This window comes from Diospyros lotus, chromosome 2, assembly GCF_014633365.1.
Source record: "Diospyros lotus cultivar Yz01 chromosome 2, ASM1463336v1, whole genome shotgun sequence".
In the NCBI taxonomy this organism is placed as follows: Eukaryota; Viridiplantae; Streptophyta; class Magnoliopsida; order Ericales; family Ebenaceae; genus Diospyros; species Diospyros lotus.
This window is the reverse complement of record NC_068339.1, coordinates 19,741,792-19,761,105: the sequence shown is the minus strand read 5'-3', so window position 1 is coordinate 19,761,105 and position 19,314 is coordinate 19,741,792. Positions and strand designations below refer to the sequence as shown.

Here is a 19,314-nt window from a genome sequence, read left to right as displayed (position 1 = left end):
CACATCACTGTTGTTGCAACCAAACATCCCCCAATAACCCGAATAATACTTGTCACCTTGTGTAACGTTGCCACCTCGGTCATTCCAGTTAAACAATGATTGTTCAAACAAGGTTTTTTTTTTTGCAAAATCTATCAAAATTAGGGTTTTGTAAATTGGTGCAAAATGGAACCAAAAATTGAAAGGGATTGGCATACAATAGAGAGTGACCTTTACTAACCTTATTTTAAAATAATATATTTATCCTTGTCATATCATCATTTTACGGAATTATGATAGGAATCAAAGGACAACTTATTATTAGAATTAATGATAAGCTAGATTAAAGTTTGATCCGAAATTGAATAGAGATTAAAGTTTAATATTTTTTAAATAATTTAACATTATTTTTTCAATTAATCAATTTAATAATGCTTAAATAAAATTTTATTTTATCTTTTCTTTTAAAAAATAAATTTTAACTATATATTATAAACTAAAAAACAAACATGTAAAAATAGCAAAATAAAAAAAATAAAAAAATCATAATTAGTTATGAACTTTATTTTATGTTTAGTTTTTACAACATTAATTTTAATATAATTACTTTAGAAGTTAAAACATAACTAACTTATCATCATTTTGTAACTATTAGTAGCTAAAAGATAAATTAATTTTAAATTTAAGGTGAAGATATTTAAAGGTTGTAACATATATGCAAGTTTAAAAATAATAAAATAAATGAGCTTGTAACAGATAAAATTATTTTTTAAGCTAAAAAATAGTATAGTAAAATTATGCACCTTCTTTAAAAATAAAATGCATTAATTACAACTTAATAATTACACTAAAGGCAATTACTAGCATTATTCTTAAAAATTATGTAATAATTAGCATTATTATTCTTAAAAAATAAATAATTTAAAATTAAAACATGATTAAAATTTAACATTTATTTGTGATTAAACCTAAAGCCTAACTCAAAGTTTTTCAACCTTTTTTATATGTATCCTCTTTCGTGAATAATTTTTATAATCGATTTCGTGAATCATTAGGCATATAAATATTTTTCACTTTTAAAAACTAAATTGTAAAAACAGCTGTCACCTCAGCAGGCAACCAACGCCCGCATCTTTTTGTAATAAACAATCAAAAGGCGGTGACTGACTGACAGAAGCAGCCGCCCGCTATCTCTTTCTCTCTCGGCCTTTTCCTTCCCTATCCCCAAAAATTGATAATTAATTCGGTACCAAATTCCCCCTCTTTAATGATTCAAGAACCCTAATCGACGTGGCGCCCGGACAAGCGGCCGCGTATTTGCTCACAACCGCCTGCCCAAACGCCGCCGAGTTGCCGGCGAGACTGTCTGTCCAAATCCGACACGTAATGTCCACAGCCACCGTAAAAGTAGCCGAATAACATTAAAGTAATCAAAGTGGCGTCTTTCATTCATTCGTTATTTTTCATCGTTTCCTTCAACGCGTTGTTTCGCATGACATGGCCTATCTACGATGCCCCACCCCACGCATGCATTTTATACATACATGCATATTTATATTTTCTACATCGTAGACTTAAACTTTAGCATAAATATACGGTATATTAATTATTTTAAAGTATTTTTGTAAATTATTTAAAATTTAAGTAAATATTAATGAATAATAAATATATTTCATTTTAAAACAGGATTTATTTTTTGTATCTTATTTTTATCATTTTAAATAATTTTATTAATTAATTAAGTAATTTTAAAATAATATATTTATTACTCGTCAATAAAATTATTAAAATATATTTTAATGAAAATAAAATACATTTATTTGCTGTCACAACACATGAATTTTATTATGCTTATCTAATTTATAAAACGACATCTTATTGTAATAGGGTTGATGAGCTATCACTCCTAATATCGATTGGATTTTAAGAATTAAATTTACAATTTAAATTTGTACAAAATAATAAAATAAAATTTTATGTTCAACGTCCAAGAAAGAATATTTAATTATTAACAGAATAGAAATTTATGTTTTTTATGCAGAATTATTATAACAAAATATTTTATAATATTTAAAAATTCATCTACTGTGGCTTTTGGGAGACAGGATAAGAATATTTAATTATTAACAGAATAGAATTAGTTACTTATTAATATTAAAAAATAAAATTTAAACCTTAAAATTATCTTAATTATTTTTTATTCATAAACTATAATACCCTTTCAATACATGTTCAACCACTGAAACATTGGGAAAGAAATATATAAATAATTATTTTTTAAAAATCAAAAATTAAAAATAATAATTATTATTTTATTATAATAACTTTCATTATCTTACGTTACAAGAACAGAAAATAAAAAAAAATCAAAATTTAAACAATCCTTTACACGCTTCTAGAAAGGCGAATCTCCTCCACGGATTTGGAGGGCCCAGGGATGGGGCCCACTCCAAAAGCAGGAGGCAGCGGCGGCGGCTCCACTCCCGGCGCCCCCTCCAAGTGGGGCCCACTGTTTGTCTCCCTGTGAGTTGAGCCCCACCCATCACGACCTACCCTTTTTCCGACTAATTTCTCAAAGCATCAGAAAACTTAATATAAAAAGATATGTGTCAGATCGGACGGCCTTGAGGGACACGTGTTGTGCTGTCGGCGCCCCAGCCGCCCCAAGTGAACGCTGCTTTTCGGTCTTCGCCTTGAAACCGCCTCTCTGTGGGTCCCACGTGTACAGCCCCTCGAAAGCGGTTTCTCTCTCTGCCGCTGTTTTTGTTTTCCATATACTGCCCCACCACACACGCAACCCCGATATTCCTTTTCTATCCCTCACTACTTTTCTAAGATTAATAAATTTTATTTACTTAATTATATAAAATCGGCTTGATATTCCATAAAATAAAGATATTGTTTAATTTGAATAAAATAGATCGCTGGACTTGCCGGCCTTCCGGCTCGTCGGTTTCAAACCCTCGCATCCCGCGTCCTCCGTTTGGTCCGTACCACACACAACGCACGTGCATAACCGTACAAGAAACCCTATCTCGAACCGGACGTTGTCCGGATTTGGCCGACCGGCGACGGCATGAAAACAGATCGACGGAGAAAAATAAGTAAGATCGACAGTAGGGAAATAATCAGCTGTTAATTCCATAAAAACGCTGATTCCATTAGAGATTACATCAATGGCAAAACAGTGCTTGCTTCCCTACAAACAACAGCCGAAAAATACGTGATTCTGCTACCTATTCACATCCGTTGGTTATCATAACTGAAGTTGTTAATTGATCAGGGACCGCCGAAAGCTCTTTCGAGATTTCTTCTGCTTGATTCCTAGAGAGAGAACGTGACGGAGAAAAAAAAATTGGTTACGCCGGCGATCGGAGTCAAGCGGTATCCGGTGGTGGAGGAAGGTTCAGATCGATCACGCCTCGTGGCGGCTTGACATCGTTTTCGTTCAGATCAATCACGGAGGACGAGTCGGAGTCGCTTCGGATCGCGCCAAGGAAATCAACAGCCGTTGGAGCGGTTGCCTGATGGAATACTAGCCTCTGATTTTGGAGATCGCGATGGTACTCCCACGCCGGACGCAAAATGGAGTTGAAGTAGAAGAACTGATTCGCCGGCGACAGAACTCCGGTGGCCGGAGGGACATGAAACGGTTGCTGTAGGAACGGGAGCCTCGAGGCTGAATCAAATCCAGGAACGGGGCCTCCATCGCGAGAAAGGCTGAAATCCACCGGTGGAGACGATTCGACCATCAGAGCCGGCGAGAACTCCTCCCGGCCGGAGGACTCGACGGTACTGCTCTGGCTCGGACTCTGATTACAGTTATTCTTCTTGATTTCGACATCGAAGCCATTGTTACCACCATTACTCTTAATATTCTCCTCCGGCACCGGAAAATTGACCTTCGCCTTGGCGCCGCGGAACTCCCTGGCGGCAGCGTCGTATGCTCTGGCCGCCTCCTCCGCCGTGTCGAACGTCCCTAACCACACGCGGCTCTTCCGGCCGGGATCTCTGATCTCGGCGGCGTACCTCCCCCACGGCCTCTTCCGTACGCCTCTGTAATGCATCTCCTTGGCGCTGTCCTCCGCCTTCAGGGCACGCGCCACGTTCTCCTTCGGCGCCATCCGCTCTGCAACCATATTACTATTCGTATTTAACGTCGGGAAAATAAAGCGGCGAGGTGTGCTTGTGTTTCAGAGCAAACGATAGAGCAGGACGAGTGGATATATATATAGAAACGGGGAGGGAGAGAGTGGAAAAGGGGTTTGACTGATAAGGTTGGAGCCGCCCTAAACGGAGCTTAGGAGGCAAATTTACAGGGTGGTCCTGCCGTATTACGTGGCGTCTGCCATTCTCGACGAGGAGGAGGCGGCACCATTAAATTAAACAATTAATTTAGTATTTATATTATGTATATTTATATATAATATATCTGCATTTAACGGCTTTTAACGCACACGTCACTGCCGCTTATATCATAGTAATATAATAAATTAGTAGCGCTGTAATTGTGGATTAAATTAAGCCGTCCATCGCATGAAGGTGAACCACTTTCACATACAATAAAATAATATTTTTATATACGAATTCTTTTCGTGGGGAATATATATGAATCATTATTCTTAAGCTTGGACTGAGTATTCCCTTTCTCGGACTGTTTCCATTCTATCTTAATTTTTAATAATTTTCTCAAATCTCTAGATTCATTTACACCACATAATTTATATTTATTGAATGGTTATTATTTAATATGTAAATTACACTCAATGTCTTCAAGTTTTGATATAAAACAAAAATATAAGAATAACAAAAATATTCTTATATTTTTTTTTTCTTGCTCTCTCGCAAACTAAACTGAATTTGATTGTCTATTAGTTTTAATCTCTTTGATTCATTGATGATTCTAAATTACGGTAAATTCATCAGGTAAAAGAGGAGGATAGAAAAAGGGCATATATTTAGGGTTTTGCTAGTGAATGCACTTGTTTTTAGTGTTTAAATAATTTTTATTTATTAATAGAAAATATATTTTATATCTTAAAACATTTTATTAAATATTAAAAATTAAATTTATTTTTTAATTAAAGAATGCCCTTAATACGACCCAAATTTTAAGGAATTTTACTCTTATACCAGCAAGTGAAATTGGCGGATGCCGGAACATAATTCATTCAATTATTATTCCATTGTGATCCCTAGTGCCCCCATTAGTTAAATGTGATTAGCTGGAGGCTACCTCACAGTAAGAGGCAGCTGTCGTGAGGCGGCGCACGAAGTTGGAGCAGAAATGAGAAGGAAGGGTGGCTGGCGGCCTCCACAATTGCGTCTACGCAGGTGGAGACGGATCAGCCAATAGGATGTTGACCCGTACAGGAACTCAACGAAATGCCGGCAAGTTCGGCCCATTGTCTGAGAAAACCTGACGAATTTTGTAATGACAGTGTGCAGTTTCTAACTTGAGATACGCCAACTCCTATCCCCCACGTTTCACAACTCTCGTCCATGCCACGCGCTATTTATGTTCTTTTTTATTTTAAAATTCGAAAAAATCCAAGATAGTATAAATCTTTGTGTTTTTTGGGAAATGGCTTCCGATTAAGAAATCATTCCCGAAACCATGTTGTTGAGGTGAGACTCTTCGAATGCCACGAGGGAAGGGAACCACTTTGGCTCGTTGGGTTGGGTTGTCTCTTCAAGAAAGCCACTTTCTCAGAAAACTTTTTGCTTATTTTATGTTATAAATAAATCTTCATTTTAAAAAAATAAAGTTTTGGTGTTTTTCTTGTATTTAAATTTTTTTAAAAATGAAGAACGTCCTTAATGCTAATTTTGTGCTATATGTAAAAAATTATTTAATATAATCATTTATTTAATTACTTATCCAATATTAATTAATAAATCTTTAACCACACATAAACCCAACTCAAGTTAAATAACCCACCAAAGTTAACCTAGCCATGTTAGGGTTAATGCTTAGCCGCCCAAGGCTAAGCTAACTCACTTTTAACTCATATTCTTACCCAACTATGGTAATTATTTAAATTAGAGTAATGTTATTTATTTAAATTATAAATGAGATTAATCTTTAGTCTAGTTAACACTTTTTCATCAAAAAATGAGGAGGTGCAAATGTAAATATGAATACCTACACCTTTTTTTATTTTCAATAAGAAGGCATTTGATATAAGAGAAGTTTTTAGATTTCTAAAAATGTTAGATTATGAATTTACATTTTTATATTTGGTACAACTTTTTTAAAAAATAATCTTAAGAAAATAAAATTCTCAAGATTTATTTTTAATCAACTTTTCCACAAAAAGATTTTTATGGAGTTAAAAAAAAATTTAACAAATAAAAAGACTAAAATACCCCTTACCCTCTTATAATCTCATAACCCTTTGACGATTATATTTGCTATAAGTTCCTTCTTACAAATATATATTATATATATATACACACACATATATAATGTGTAAAAAAAATAATATTTTTTGACTTCCTAAAAGATTGTATATTCCAATAATTTATATTCTAGAAGGAATTCATCATTTTTAAACAAAAAATCAAATAAGCATAATTTTAAAAAAATAACATAAATTTTCACAAATGTTACATTTAAACTAAACATAAAAATGTAAGATTTCATGAAAAGAATATCCAACATTCCTAATAATGTTTAAAACTAACTAAACATAGAATTGCATGACCCTTGTGAATCAAAGATTTTCAAAAACATTATCATGAATCATGAATCTAAAAACTTCTCATGTATCAAACGCCGTAAGAAAATACCAATTAGACTGGAGATCTATCTCTAATTTAAATAAATAACATTGCTCACCTAGATTATTCATTTGAGATTTAGCTGAACTTTGTTTCAACTTGGGTTAATTCTAGTTAGTTAACTTGGGCCTTTCAAACAGGTTTAAAGAGCGGGCTTTAAATTTAAGAATGGGCCTATACTTTTTAGAATTTATCAAGCCACTTCTAACTTGAGCCTGAACTTGAATTGACCCCTTTGCTTCCTTTTAAACCATTTTGGGCCTGATTAAGGGTCCACTGTGCAATATAAATTTGGATCGTCCTTCTTCACTTCGGGCACTTCTTAAACCCACTTTCGAGCCCTTAATTATAATAAATTTATATCTTTTTTGGATAAGATTTATTTATTAGATCTTATTTTTAATATCTAAATAATTTAATTAGATAATAATAATAATAATAAATACATTATATTTAAAACATTTAACTAATTACTACTTATACAATAATAATGTACATTTTCTCAAAAAAAAATATACAACACTTATAAAATAATAATTCACATATATTTGGTACGGGAAGTTTAAAAGGATGCATATATATATATTTATATAACGTTTAATTGAATTGCCATTGGGCCATTTCCACTTGGATGCCATGCTAATGCAATACGGCGTCGTGCCATGAACGATTCCCGCTCTTGAAAGAGTGCCGTTCCACTTCCATTCTCAATTCCCAAATCGAGGAATCCCAAAAAATTGTATAGAAAAAGGACTTTGGGGTTAGGGTTCGCCCCTCAGTACAGAGAGTCTCGAGACCGGAAAAGAAAGCGAATCACCATCTCCATCCACTGGCATCACCATGGCCTCGACTGTACCTCAACAGCAGGCAAGCGGCGGCGGCGGTTCGGGGGCAGCGAAGGGAGGAATGAGGAAGCCGGTGTTCGTGAAGGTGGAGCAGCTGAAGCCAGGGACGAATGGTCACACTCTCACCGTCAAGGTTCTAAGTTCCAATACCGTATCGCAGAAGAAAGGCCGCAACGCTCAGCTACTCGGCCATGGCGGGGCGAGTGCCGCTCAGACTCGCATCGCCGAGTGCCTCGTGGGTGATGAAACTGCCGTTATTCTCTTCACTGCCCGTAACGATCAAGGTCCTCTCTCTCTCTCTCAGCACGACATTTTTTTTTTTGTTTTGATTCTGGATCCTCAAAGGTCCCGCTGTTCTGTTTGTCTTGATCATTGACCATATTTGAATTTATGAAGATGGGAAAAAGAAAAAGGGACCGATTGTTTTCATATAAGCATGAATGCGCAATATCCTATATGCTACGGGTAAATCAGGTATTCAAATTAGTGAATGGAAAACACCAATGTAAATCAAGATCATCCTTTCCACAACATATATTATTATTATTGATTGTCAGGAGATACATTTGTCCCTAAATGTATCAATTTCAAATTAAGTTATCAATAACTTAATTGCTAGCGGTAAATTAGGCATTTAAACAGGTGGCATGCCTTGAAAAATGGGAAACTCAAATAGGGGTTCTTTCTTTATATAATAGTATTTTTCCATTTAAACAATAGTATTCTTTGCAGATTTTTCTTTTTGTTATTTAACATTCTTTTTTTGCCTCAATATTTCTATATATTTAAAGCAATAATAGTGGTGTGTACATAAGATATGCATGACAATTTTTTGTAGAGTACATGATTTTTCCCTTGCAAATAAACTATGAGAGTGGAAGTAGATGATTAATATGAGAGCATGTGATAACTTGCTAGGATAAATTTAAATAGAGCACACAATTCTATATATAGAAGAAAGAGTGAATAATGGATAAAAGGAATGGAAAATGCAAAAACGAGGACGAGAGTGCCTTAAACAATGAAGGGGTTGATATTTGAACAATGGAGAAACCAGAGAGGGTTAAATATTCTTATTTAACATCTCTAAATTCTGGACTCTGGCTTGGAAAAATCAAAGGGTCTTCTGGCATAGAGGGGGTTAAGTGCTCCCAACACAGAAAAATCCTTCTTGCTTCCACCTGTCCCTTAGTGGCAGTATCACAAATAACTGTTTTGTGGTAAATGCATATTCTGGCCATGCGAGTCCAAAAGTGTCATGATTTTACTCCTCAGTCCTCTTTTTTCCATCATATCTTCCTTCATAGATTGTGGAGCACAACCTCTTCCATACTATGAAGGGGCATATGGAAAATCTATGTTTTACATTAAAACCACATCTCAAGTTTTAACCATGCACAGGTTTGTTCTTATCTATTGTTCTCAGTTTAATGCTTTAGAAATCTTCCATTTATTGTGCTGTTACAGAGAATAAATGGATGGATGCATGCGTGCAGTATAAAAGATATGGAATATTTGAAATTCAGTTTTAATTTGATGTATATCAAATGAATCCATGGTCACTTTTGTCATGTAACTACTGTTTGTTCTGTCTGTACCTGAATAGCAGTAGTAGTAGCAGTTATACAGTTGTCCTTAGAGCTAGCTAGCAGTTGTACTTAGAAGATAGCTGATCACAGTTGTACTTTGAATTTGAACTGGCAGTCTTGTTGGCACCAACCTAATTGCTGCATGTATTAGTCTATAAGGCTAATCCAGCCTAATAGAAAGATATCGAAGAAGTATTATTCAGTCAATTTGATTTCTATCTCTTTCTCATTCTCTCAGTTCTCCCTGATCTCTCTGGACTTCTCCCTCCCTCTCTGTTATCTCTTCCTCGATATCTTTCAATTTCTCGCTTAAGACCCTAGGTTAAACCTAGGTCATGACAATTGGTATCTGAGCCAATGATTCTTGGCTGTGATTCTAACACTTCTATTAGCTGATCCAGTGTATCTGAGCTTGGCGAATTCCGGTGATCTAGGCAAATTCTATTAGTTGATCTAGCGATGTAGGACCAGGCAATTTCCAGCGATCCAGGCGAACTCTCGAGAAGCTACAGCAGAGCTGGTAGACTCCTCAGGAGACTGCAACAGAGCACATCCTAGGCTTTCGATTCCATCTGCGATTACAATTCTGCCATGGCTGATGGTACAAGAATGAAACAATTCGAGTTACAACTGCAACAAGTGAATGTGACAGTCTCAGATCTGCAGTCGCATGTGGATTTGCTGGAGGATCTAGCAGAAATCACAAGGCAATTCTGACACTAGATCAGAATCTGGAGACATTTGATTGGAAGTTCGATCAGAAATTTGAGACGATGGAGGCAACCATGGAGGGCCTAACAAGGAAATTCAATGGATTTATGATAATGATTTCCAAAATGCCTCAGGTAAGTATAGAACTCATGATTATGATTTCAAGGAATATTTTTGGAAGGTAGAGAAGAAGAATATCTTTTACAATAAAAAAAGTAGAAAAGAAGAAAAAGAGCTAACAGAAGAAATAGAAGCCACTTAGAGATTGAAGAAGGGGGAAGTTCACTGCATGCTTTAAAAGAGTGTCCTAATAAAATTATAAAAGTGGAGGGTCAAGCAAAAGGTAAGAAGTTGATGATATTAATTGATAGTGGCAATACACAGTTTTCTTAATGGAATCACTGCTAAGGACTTGGGTTATAATTTGAAGAATACTTTCCCTTTATTAGTGTCATGACCCCCATGAATTAGGAAGATATTTTCTTATTTTATTTTTAGTTGTTATATATTTAATATTTAATTGGTATATTTAATAATTAATTAGTGGTTATGTTTTAGGAATTACAATTATGGAGTAGTGGGGAGGTATATGAGTGATTTAGGAGCAATTATTGGCAATAGAGTGGTAACTGCCACAGATAACTGTTAGTTGGCTTTCTATATAAAATTGTAAGTTTGTAACCCCTACAATGTTGAGATGATTTATGAATTATGAAGAATTTATTGAAGTCCCTCATTTCCCCTATTGTTCTCTTTGATTTCCCCCCTCAATTCTGGCAGTTTTGTCCCTCATTTCTCCTGATTTTCTCCCTATTTTCTGCTAGTCTCCCTCATTTCGATCTGTCTCTTCCTTATTTCTTCCTATTTCTCCCTCAAATTCCAGTTATATCTTCAAAGAAGGCATTAGTTTAGGACTAGGGTCCTGACATTTGGTATCAGAGCTGCAGTTTCTCGATTGTGATTTAGGGTTCGTCAAAGTTGATTCCGATCAGAACAAGGGGGTTATTGCAACAACAATCCAAAGTGAATTTTGAAGAATTTGGACTGTGCAGATGGCTAAAGGAACCCTTGAGAGAATGCAGTCATTGGAGAGAGTATTCAAGGAAGAAATCAAAAAAAAGTTGGACGAACTCGTGAATATGATTTCAAAAAGGTATCAGGTTAGTCTTCTAGCAGAATTACTTTCTAAGAAATATTTTAAACCAATTATTCAACATAAAAGTCCAGTTCCTATGGAGTGATTCTAGGAACTGGACATTACAGTTCCTATGGTTTGTCCAGTTCTAGAAACTGAACAAATTCAAATCCAGTTCCTATGGTTTGATCTTCCTTGACAAACCTTGAATCACTCCTGCTAGGAAATGGAGTGATTCAAGTCAACTTGTTGAAGTACTTCCTGCCGAAGGAGAATGCTGATCAAATTTTGGAAGGTATTGATGGTGATGTTGCTAACATTACATGCCCTAAGCAATCTACAATTGAACACAACAAGGTGCCAAGTTCAAGCAGCAGTAAAGATGTTCATGACTGGGATTTGAATTTGTTCAAATCATATGACCCTGTCTCTGTCACCAATTCAATGAACACAACCAAAGATCCTCCTCTTGTAAAGCATCTCCCTCTACTTTATGATGGAGAAGTTCAACCATTTGTAGGCATTACTAATCCAGAGGACATTACAGTCCAAGGTGATTCTAGGTTTGTCAAGGAAGGTCAAATTGTTCCAACTAAACCAACTCAAGACCTTCCACTGAGAGTGGAAGAAGTGGATATATACCATGGAGTGATTTGGTTTTGAAAAAGAGAATAGGAGCAGGTTCCTTTGGGGTTGGCCAACATGTTCATTGGAAGGGCCCAGATGTATACAACGTTGGTGTGAGATTATGGAAAATTGCATGAAAAATTGAAGTGGATGAAGGGATGGTAAAAGAAGCTGCATGGATTGGATGAAGAAGGTAGCCAATGACCATGATTTTTGGGGGACAAGAAATCTTTTAAGGGGGAGAGAATGTCACGACCCCCATGAATTAGGAAGATATTTTTTGGTTTTATTTTTAGTTGTTATATATTTAATTAGTATATTTAGTCAGTGGTTATGTTCTAGGAATTATAGTTACGGAGTAGTGGAGAGGTTTAAGAGTGATTTAGGAGCAGTTATTGGCAGTGGAGGGGTGATAACTGCCACAAATAACTGTTGATTAGCTTTCTACATAAAGGTGTAACCCCACAGTGCCGAGATGATGTATGAATTATGAAGAATTTATTGAAGTCTCTCATTTTTCCCTATTGTTTTCTTTGATTTTCCCTCTCAATTTTGTCAGATTTCTCCCCCATTTCTCTTGGTTTTCCCCCTACATTCAGTCAGTCTCCCTCGTCTTGGTCTCTCGCTACCTTATTTCTTCTTATTTCTCCCTCAAATTCCAGTTCTATCTTCAAAGAAGACATTAGTTAGGATTAGGGTTTTGACATCACTATTGAAAATGAAAATGGAAGTAAGATGTACAGTAAATCCAAGTGTATTGACTTTAGTTGGGAAATGCAAGGGGAGGAATTTATCATTGACTTGCAACTATTAAAATTAGGTGAATGTGATATTGTATTGGGAGTGGATTGGATGAACACATTTGACTTCAACAAATTGGAGGTTACTTTCAAGAAGGAAGGAAAGAAGGTAACTCTCACTGGCAGCTTGGAGACGGGAGCATGTACTGATGTCTGGAAAAATTACAATTTTTTTTTTTCTAGATTTCTCCATATAAGCTGTGGAAGAGAAGAAACAGAACAGGCTGATATTGGAAAGCTGGAAGTCTACTCTTATGCAAAGTCATTGTATTTCTTGAGGACAAGAAATTTTAAGGGGGGCAATTTGTCATGTACCTACTGTTTGTTCTGTTTGTACCTAAATAGCAGTAATAGTAGCAGTTATACAGTTGTCCTTAGAGCTAGCTAGCAGTTGTACTTAGAAGATACTGATCACCGTTGTACTTTGAATTTGAACTGGCAAACTTGTTGGCACCAACCTAATTGCTGCTTGCATTAGTATATAAGGCTAATCCAGCCTAATAGAAAGATATTGAAGAAGTATTATTCAGTCAGTCTGATTTCTCTCTCTCTCAGTTCTCCCTGATCTGTCTCTGTTCTCTCTAGACTTTTCCCTCTGTTCTCTGATTTTTCCCTCCCTCTCTGTTATCTCTTCCTCGACATCTTCCAATTTCTCACTTAAAACCCTAGGTTAAACCTAGGTACATGACAACTTTCTTCTATCAACTCAACTATCTATCTATCTATATATACCTTTTCATTTTTTCTATTTAATTATATTTTTACTTTGTTTTATTTAAGTATATATATTTTCTCATTGAAGATGTGATAACTTCTGGTATATGAATATGAATATTCAAGGATAAATATCACAAAATATTATGGCATGCCTTAAAAAGCTGGGAATACCTAATTGGCCCAACTTTATATGATACTAGTGTGTGTGTGTGCGTGTTTTATGGACATTACAATAAAATTAATTTTGAGATCAGAGTTCCTGTTAAGGTTTCCATCTCAAGTTTCTTACACTAATTAATCTTTTAGGACAATGCAGCATTCTCGTGATGTGGAAGATTACTATCTGGTGTCTGTATTTATTCAAATAGCCACTATTAGAAATACTATTACAACTACATGGCTGATTTGTGGTCCAAAAAATTGAGGCATTACATGGACAAGAATGTTAAATCTCTCTGTTTTTTCTTTCTTTATTTTTTTGTATTGGGAAAACATGAGAAAAAGGAAATCAATTCTATTAATAAGATTTGATTAATTAGTCAGTTCCCTTATGTTTCTGTTTTGGATTAGGAATTTGCATATTGTATGCTATGCAGGAAGTGGCTGTCACAAAACGAAAAGAAGGCCGAGTGTTGGGCCAATTTTGCTGCGGATTTTGGGTTGCTATTAGCTGTTTCCTTTACTGCTTTTAATTGTAACTTCTATATTTTCCAGCTGGAAGGAAGTTAGATAGTTCAGCCAGGTGTAAAGGTGGCTATAATAGGACAAAATAGTTTGTTATAGGAGAGGTGATCTGCTGTGGCAGCACCCAAGAGCAGACTATATAAGTTATGGACGCCTCCCGTAAACGGTTATTGAAAATTCTATCAAGAATCTGATTTCTTACTCTCTCTAATTTCTTTTTCTTTCTCTCACATTCTCTTCTCCAATCTCTCCCCTTCTTTCTATGGTTCTTCAGCAATCCCTTCTAATTCACACCGAATTAGGAGAGTTGCAATTGTCACAGCATAACTGTGACAGTGGCAAATTAAATAGTTTTCCATGCCCTTTAGAAAAGAGAAACCAATGGATCTATTAGCAAGGAGGAATAAACCATAAAAGCACTAAAACCTGTGAACAGGAGGATTAGCCTCCCTTGCCAACAAAAAAGGAAAATAAATCCATTCCTTTAATACAAGGATTTGGATATCAATGATGCCAAAAAATATCCAATTACTCGCACCCCAAATATGTCACATGGCATGTGAAGGAATGATCAAGGTCATGCAAACTTGACACTATCTCCACAATAATAATTAGGTGGCGATTATCACAATTGGTGATCATGCTATTTGGTTGTTGGGTGTCAAGAGTGATGGTCCATTTGGACTAACAAGCAACGGCAATATTTGTTTTGGATCCTGGTTTTTATGAATATGCAGGTGAGACCGTGAGGTGGTGGTTAAAAGGGAGAGAGCAAGGTTCTACTAGTAGGGGTGTAAATGAGCCAAGCTAAGCCAAGATCTGGCTGTATTCAGGTTCAGCTTGTTGACATCTTACAGTGTTCTAGCTTGGCTTGTTTATGAGCCAAGCTCTACAAAATTGTTCAGTATCTGTTTGTTATTTTTTAATGCTGTTCAGTTTAGGTTTGAAACTTGTGTCAATCAATTTAAACAAGTTTGTTATCAATCTTAGCAAATGTAAAAGGTTATTGGGCCTGATGGGTGTAGATCTGGGTTCAAACGCCACCCAGATCTGGGTTTGGCCACAGAAATGGTGAACCACAGTTCTGGTTTCAAACTCAGATCAGGGTTCAAAACCAGATCTGGTTTTGTGTCAGATCTGGGTTGAATTCCAATCTAGGAGAAGGAAAAGAAAAAAAGCAGTAAAAACTCACCTGGAATGAAGATAATGAACATGGAGTGAACAATGCAATGCATTATAGCTGGTGGCAGAGGAATTTGAACCAAAGCAATTTTGATTTGATAGTTCAGATAAATTTAACTTAAAAGCTTCAGATGTAATGATGTTCTTGAAGAGCATGCGAAAGTCATTTTTTTTTTTTAATTTCTAAAATTATAAATATGTTTTTTGTAAACAAAAAATAAACAAGCTCTAAACATTTTTTCATTAATGTACTGTTGGTCCGTTTTATGAGCTTGTTAGATTGATTTTGTTTTGGTAATTTTTCTAAGAAATTTGATGTGTACCTCCTTGTATCTGATGGCTGGTGGAAAGCTTTAGGGGCTGTTTAGTTGTGGAAAATGGTTTCCAGTTTTCTTGTAAAATCTTTAGTTTTCATTTTCTATAGCAAATTTGGAAAATGCTTTCAAATGTTAGAAATGCAAAAACTAATTTCCAATCTAGAAAATTAGAACATATGTTCACAAAAAGAGATATTTTAATTTCTTTTATATCACTTTTGTTAGAGAAGGAGATGAAGATGATTTGTGGAAAACTATTGGAAAAGTGCATTGCCCAGTCCAAATCTCCAAATTAACAAGGAAACCTTAGAAAACTAATTTTATTGGTTTTCAAGTTTAATTCAATCTCTCATTTTTGTATTTGAATTTTTTTTTATAATTTCCCTTTTCCTGTGAAGTAATTTTCTGGAAAGCTGAGACTATTTTCCACCACTAAACAGTTCTGTATTCTCCTAGTTTTGGGTGGTTGTCTGAAGTACACTGGGTATCTGAACCACATGGTTCTGAAGTTAAATTTCCATATGTGCTTAATGATACAAGAATCAATCCCTTATCCTTCAGAATTATTAAATAATTTGTACTTTTTTTTTTGTTTGTTACATGCACACACACATGAAGTCTTTAACAAAAGAGGTTGGGAAGACCAAGAAAAACTTGGTGGAAGTTTTCTAGGTACGGTATGAGTTATAACTACAAGGGCCTTACAGAAAATTAGACTATAGATAAAAGTGATTGGTGAACTAGATTTCATGTAGCTTGTAGGTAGTATCTGTAATACCCAAGAGCCCAAAGAAATGTAGCTTATATTGAGAATAAGTAAGGAAAGAAACAACATCAGCTGAATACCTTTTGAACTAAATGTAAGCAAAGAACTCACGAATTAAGCGTGCTTGAACTGGGGAAGCTTAAGGATGGGTGACCCCTAGGAAGTTCGCGTAGGCCCATCTGGGTAAGTTGTTTCGATCCTTCCTATTGCTTGATACGGAATGTTACAGGTGGTATCAAAGCCGATCATTGATGAAAGCGGTTCGATGAGGGTGAGGAGTGGCACTGGGGGCTCGAGGGCCTGTATAAGGAATGGCTTCTGGTAGGCTTCTAGGATGGCAGCCTCCAAAGAGGAGAAGATCTGAGATCAGTTGTAAGGTCGCATGACGAGGACGTCATGTGCTCAAAAGGGGGAGAATGTAATACCCCAAGAGCCTAAAGAAATGTATATATCGAGGATAAGTAAGGAAGAAAACAACACTAACTGGATACCTTTTGGGCTGAATATAGGTAAAGAACTCCCGGGTTAAGCGTGCTTGAACTAGGGAAACTTAAGAATAGATGACCCCTGTGAAGCTCACATAGGCCTATCAGGGTAAGTTGTTCCCAGTCATTCGTATCGCTCGATGTGGGATGTTACAGTATCTGTTCTTCATGTAATGTTATTTAGTGTCTTGTCTATTTAGAAATACAACAAAGTGAATGCAGTAAGAGTTATGTGAGTGGCAAAATTATTCACTTGTTTTAACCCTGAAATACATCTTTTTTATTTTATCTCAGTTTTCAATGAGTTTTTTAATTATTGGTTCAATTTATGGTTAATTCTATTTTGCTTTTGAATCATGCTAGATGTATATCATTTTTGTACATTTTGGGCTACAAAAAGGGGTATTATGACCAAAATACCCCTCTTCTCTGTGTGCCTCACGTGCATCTATGTGGCTCATGAAGGACATTTTTGTCATTAATACACCTTTGTGTAGCTCAAGGTGTACACAAAGGTGTACCAATAGCATTATTCTTTGTTTTTTTGTTTTTGCGCACAGCCACACAAGATAGGGAGCATGTACTAACGGCTAACGATACATTTCAACCAATTAGACAAGGACACATAATGGAGGTGTATTTAATAGGAGATAATAGATAAGTGTCCTTGCCTGATTGATGTCATTATATTTATTACTTGCTATTAAATGTAAGGTCATAGGATGGAAAACCCCTTCTATTTTAAGGTGCTTGCAAGTCTTGTTGTGTTGCCTCCTTGGATCTGATGGCCATGAAACTATTTTGCCCCCTTGAGTTTGTTTGAGCTCTATGATATCTGAATACTCTTTTTAAATTTTGAGCCAAATAACATGGATCTTGTTCTTCTTGTTTGCATGTGATACACGATTACACACACAAGCTTTGGGCACCACCCTGGGAAGGGATTATGAAATTATTTCCGTATATATTTCTGTGCATGTGATATTCACATGTGATGCTTGTGTTAGTTCCAAGCCTTTATCTAGTTTGATTGTTTATTATATAATTTCCTTCTCAAGAACTTAGCGAAGTTGCCATGGTATATTATTTGTTTTTCTACTACCATCCTTGTGTCGGTGAGAATCAACTTCATTTTGTTTTTCTTCCTCATTGTTCCCCATGATGACACCTTTATCTTCTTTCCAGTTGACGTGATGATACCAGGCACTACTGTGATCCTTCGCAATGCAAAGATTGACATGTTTAAAGGGTCAATGAGGCTAGCTGTTGACAAATGGGGCCGCATTGAGGTAACAGAGCCGGCAAAGTTTGCGGTCAAGGAGGATAACAACCTCTCCCTCGTGGAGTATGAATTGGTAAATGTTGTTGAAGAATGATTGGACTCTTGGAAGCAAGTGATGTTGGCAACAAGCAATTAATGTTGTATGGCATGCTGGTGGTTTGTTTTCTCTTCCCTCTTGTTCAAACTTGGTGGCATTAAACTTAGGTACATTTTTCTGGTTTGATAGGTGGGTGCGGTTTACATACAAACCTCACTAAGTCATGGTGGCTTTGCATTTTGCCATTTTGCCATTTTGCTTGACCGTCTTAGCATGTAGTTGGTGGAGTAAATCAGTTTTTGCAGTTGGCATGTAAAAAAGATTGTGCCTTCTACCTCGTGCGCAAAAACTGTTAGGTGAATTATATTATGTGCAACAAATCTTTATAATATGGTGGGAATTAAACAACTGGGTGAGTTTTTAAGGATCCATAATATATTATTCATAAGTCTTGTGTCACTGTGCCTCTACTATTTGGCTACCAGAGATTCTATAGGTGTTGGAGAGCATGTGCCTGCTCTTCTAGCCGGATGTTCTTGTTTCCTTTGGCATATTTTCCGTTTTATAAAATGGCACTATTCAGTTAATTGCCCAATGGTTCTTCCTACCCAAGCTCCAAAGCAAAATTGGCTTTTGCTTGCATAGCTAAATTTATCGCTAGGCATGTCAGGCCCGGCCAGCAGGGGCCTGTTATTTAGTTCTTGTTTAATGAGTTGAGTTCCAGTTTGGCCCGATAACCAAATCAAGGGTTTGACTTGGGAGTGTGCCAAGAGCAGGTTGTGCCCAAATCAAGGGTTTGACTCGGCTTGACTTGGGAGTTTGCCGAGAGCAGGTTGGGCGGATTAGCTTATTAGACTCTCAAGCCAAGCTGGGCTCTAGTTTGCAAGACTTAACAAGCTGTGCCAGACAAAAGTTTGCCAAGTTGATGGGTTTTTAAAATAATATATTTATTTAATTAATATAAAATTATAAAATTATTTTTAAAAATTCAAATTCCACTTATAAAATAAAAATTGAGAATAATAGAATTTGAAAGTTCAAAAATTAAAATTTTTAATGGTTTCAAAATTCACTTTTAAAAGTAGTATTAAATTTTATGAAAATTTAAAAAAAATTATATAAATTATTTTATATTTTAAATTTGAACTGTAAGTCATTTGTGAGGTATATATTTATTTATATATTAATATTTTTTTGAAGTCAGTATGATGGAGTTAAAAATGTTTTATAAAAGTGAAATTATGTATGAGAAACAATTTATTTGAAATTTATTAATTTTTATCATGAATTTGTGATAATGTTTAAATAATTTTTATAAAATTAAAATTTAATTGACCCAATGAGTTGAGCTCTTAGAAAGTTTGTGTCGTTAGAT

The 19,314-nt window shown here is 35.6% G+C and overlaps 2 protein-coding genes across 2 annotated transcripts; one reads left to right on the top strand and one right to left on the bottom strand.

Annotated features, from left to right (window-relative positions):
• Window positions 1-3,096: 3,096 nt before the first annotated feature.
• LOC127795317 (ethylene-responsive transcription factor 4-like) lies at window positions 3,097-4,263 on the bottom strand. Its single transcript, XM_052326920.1, has one exon. It carries the CDS (start codon window positions 4,116-4,118, stop codon window positions 3,357-3,359), a length of 762 nt encoding a protein of 253 aa, XP_052182880.1. The 5' UTR covers window positions 4,119-4,263; the 3' UTR covers window positions 3,097-3,356.
• Window positions 4,264-7,460: 3,197 nt separating this feature from the next.
• LOC127795318 (uncharacterized protein At4g28440) lies at window positions 7,461-18,398 on the top strand. The gene is made up of 2 exons (XM_052326921.1): window positions 7,461-7,891; window positions 17,806-18,398. Exons 1-2 carry the CDS (start codon window positions 7,603-7,605, stop codon window positions 17,994-17,996), a joined length of 480 nt encoding a protein of 159 aa, XP_052182881.1. The 5' UTR covers window positions 7,461-7,602; the 3' UTR covers window positions 17,997-18,398.
• Window positions 18,399-19,314: the final 916 nt, after the last annotated feature.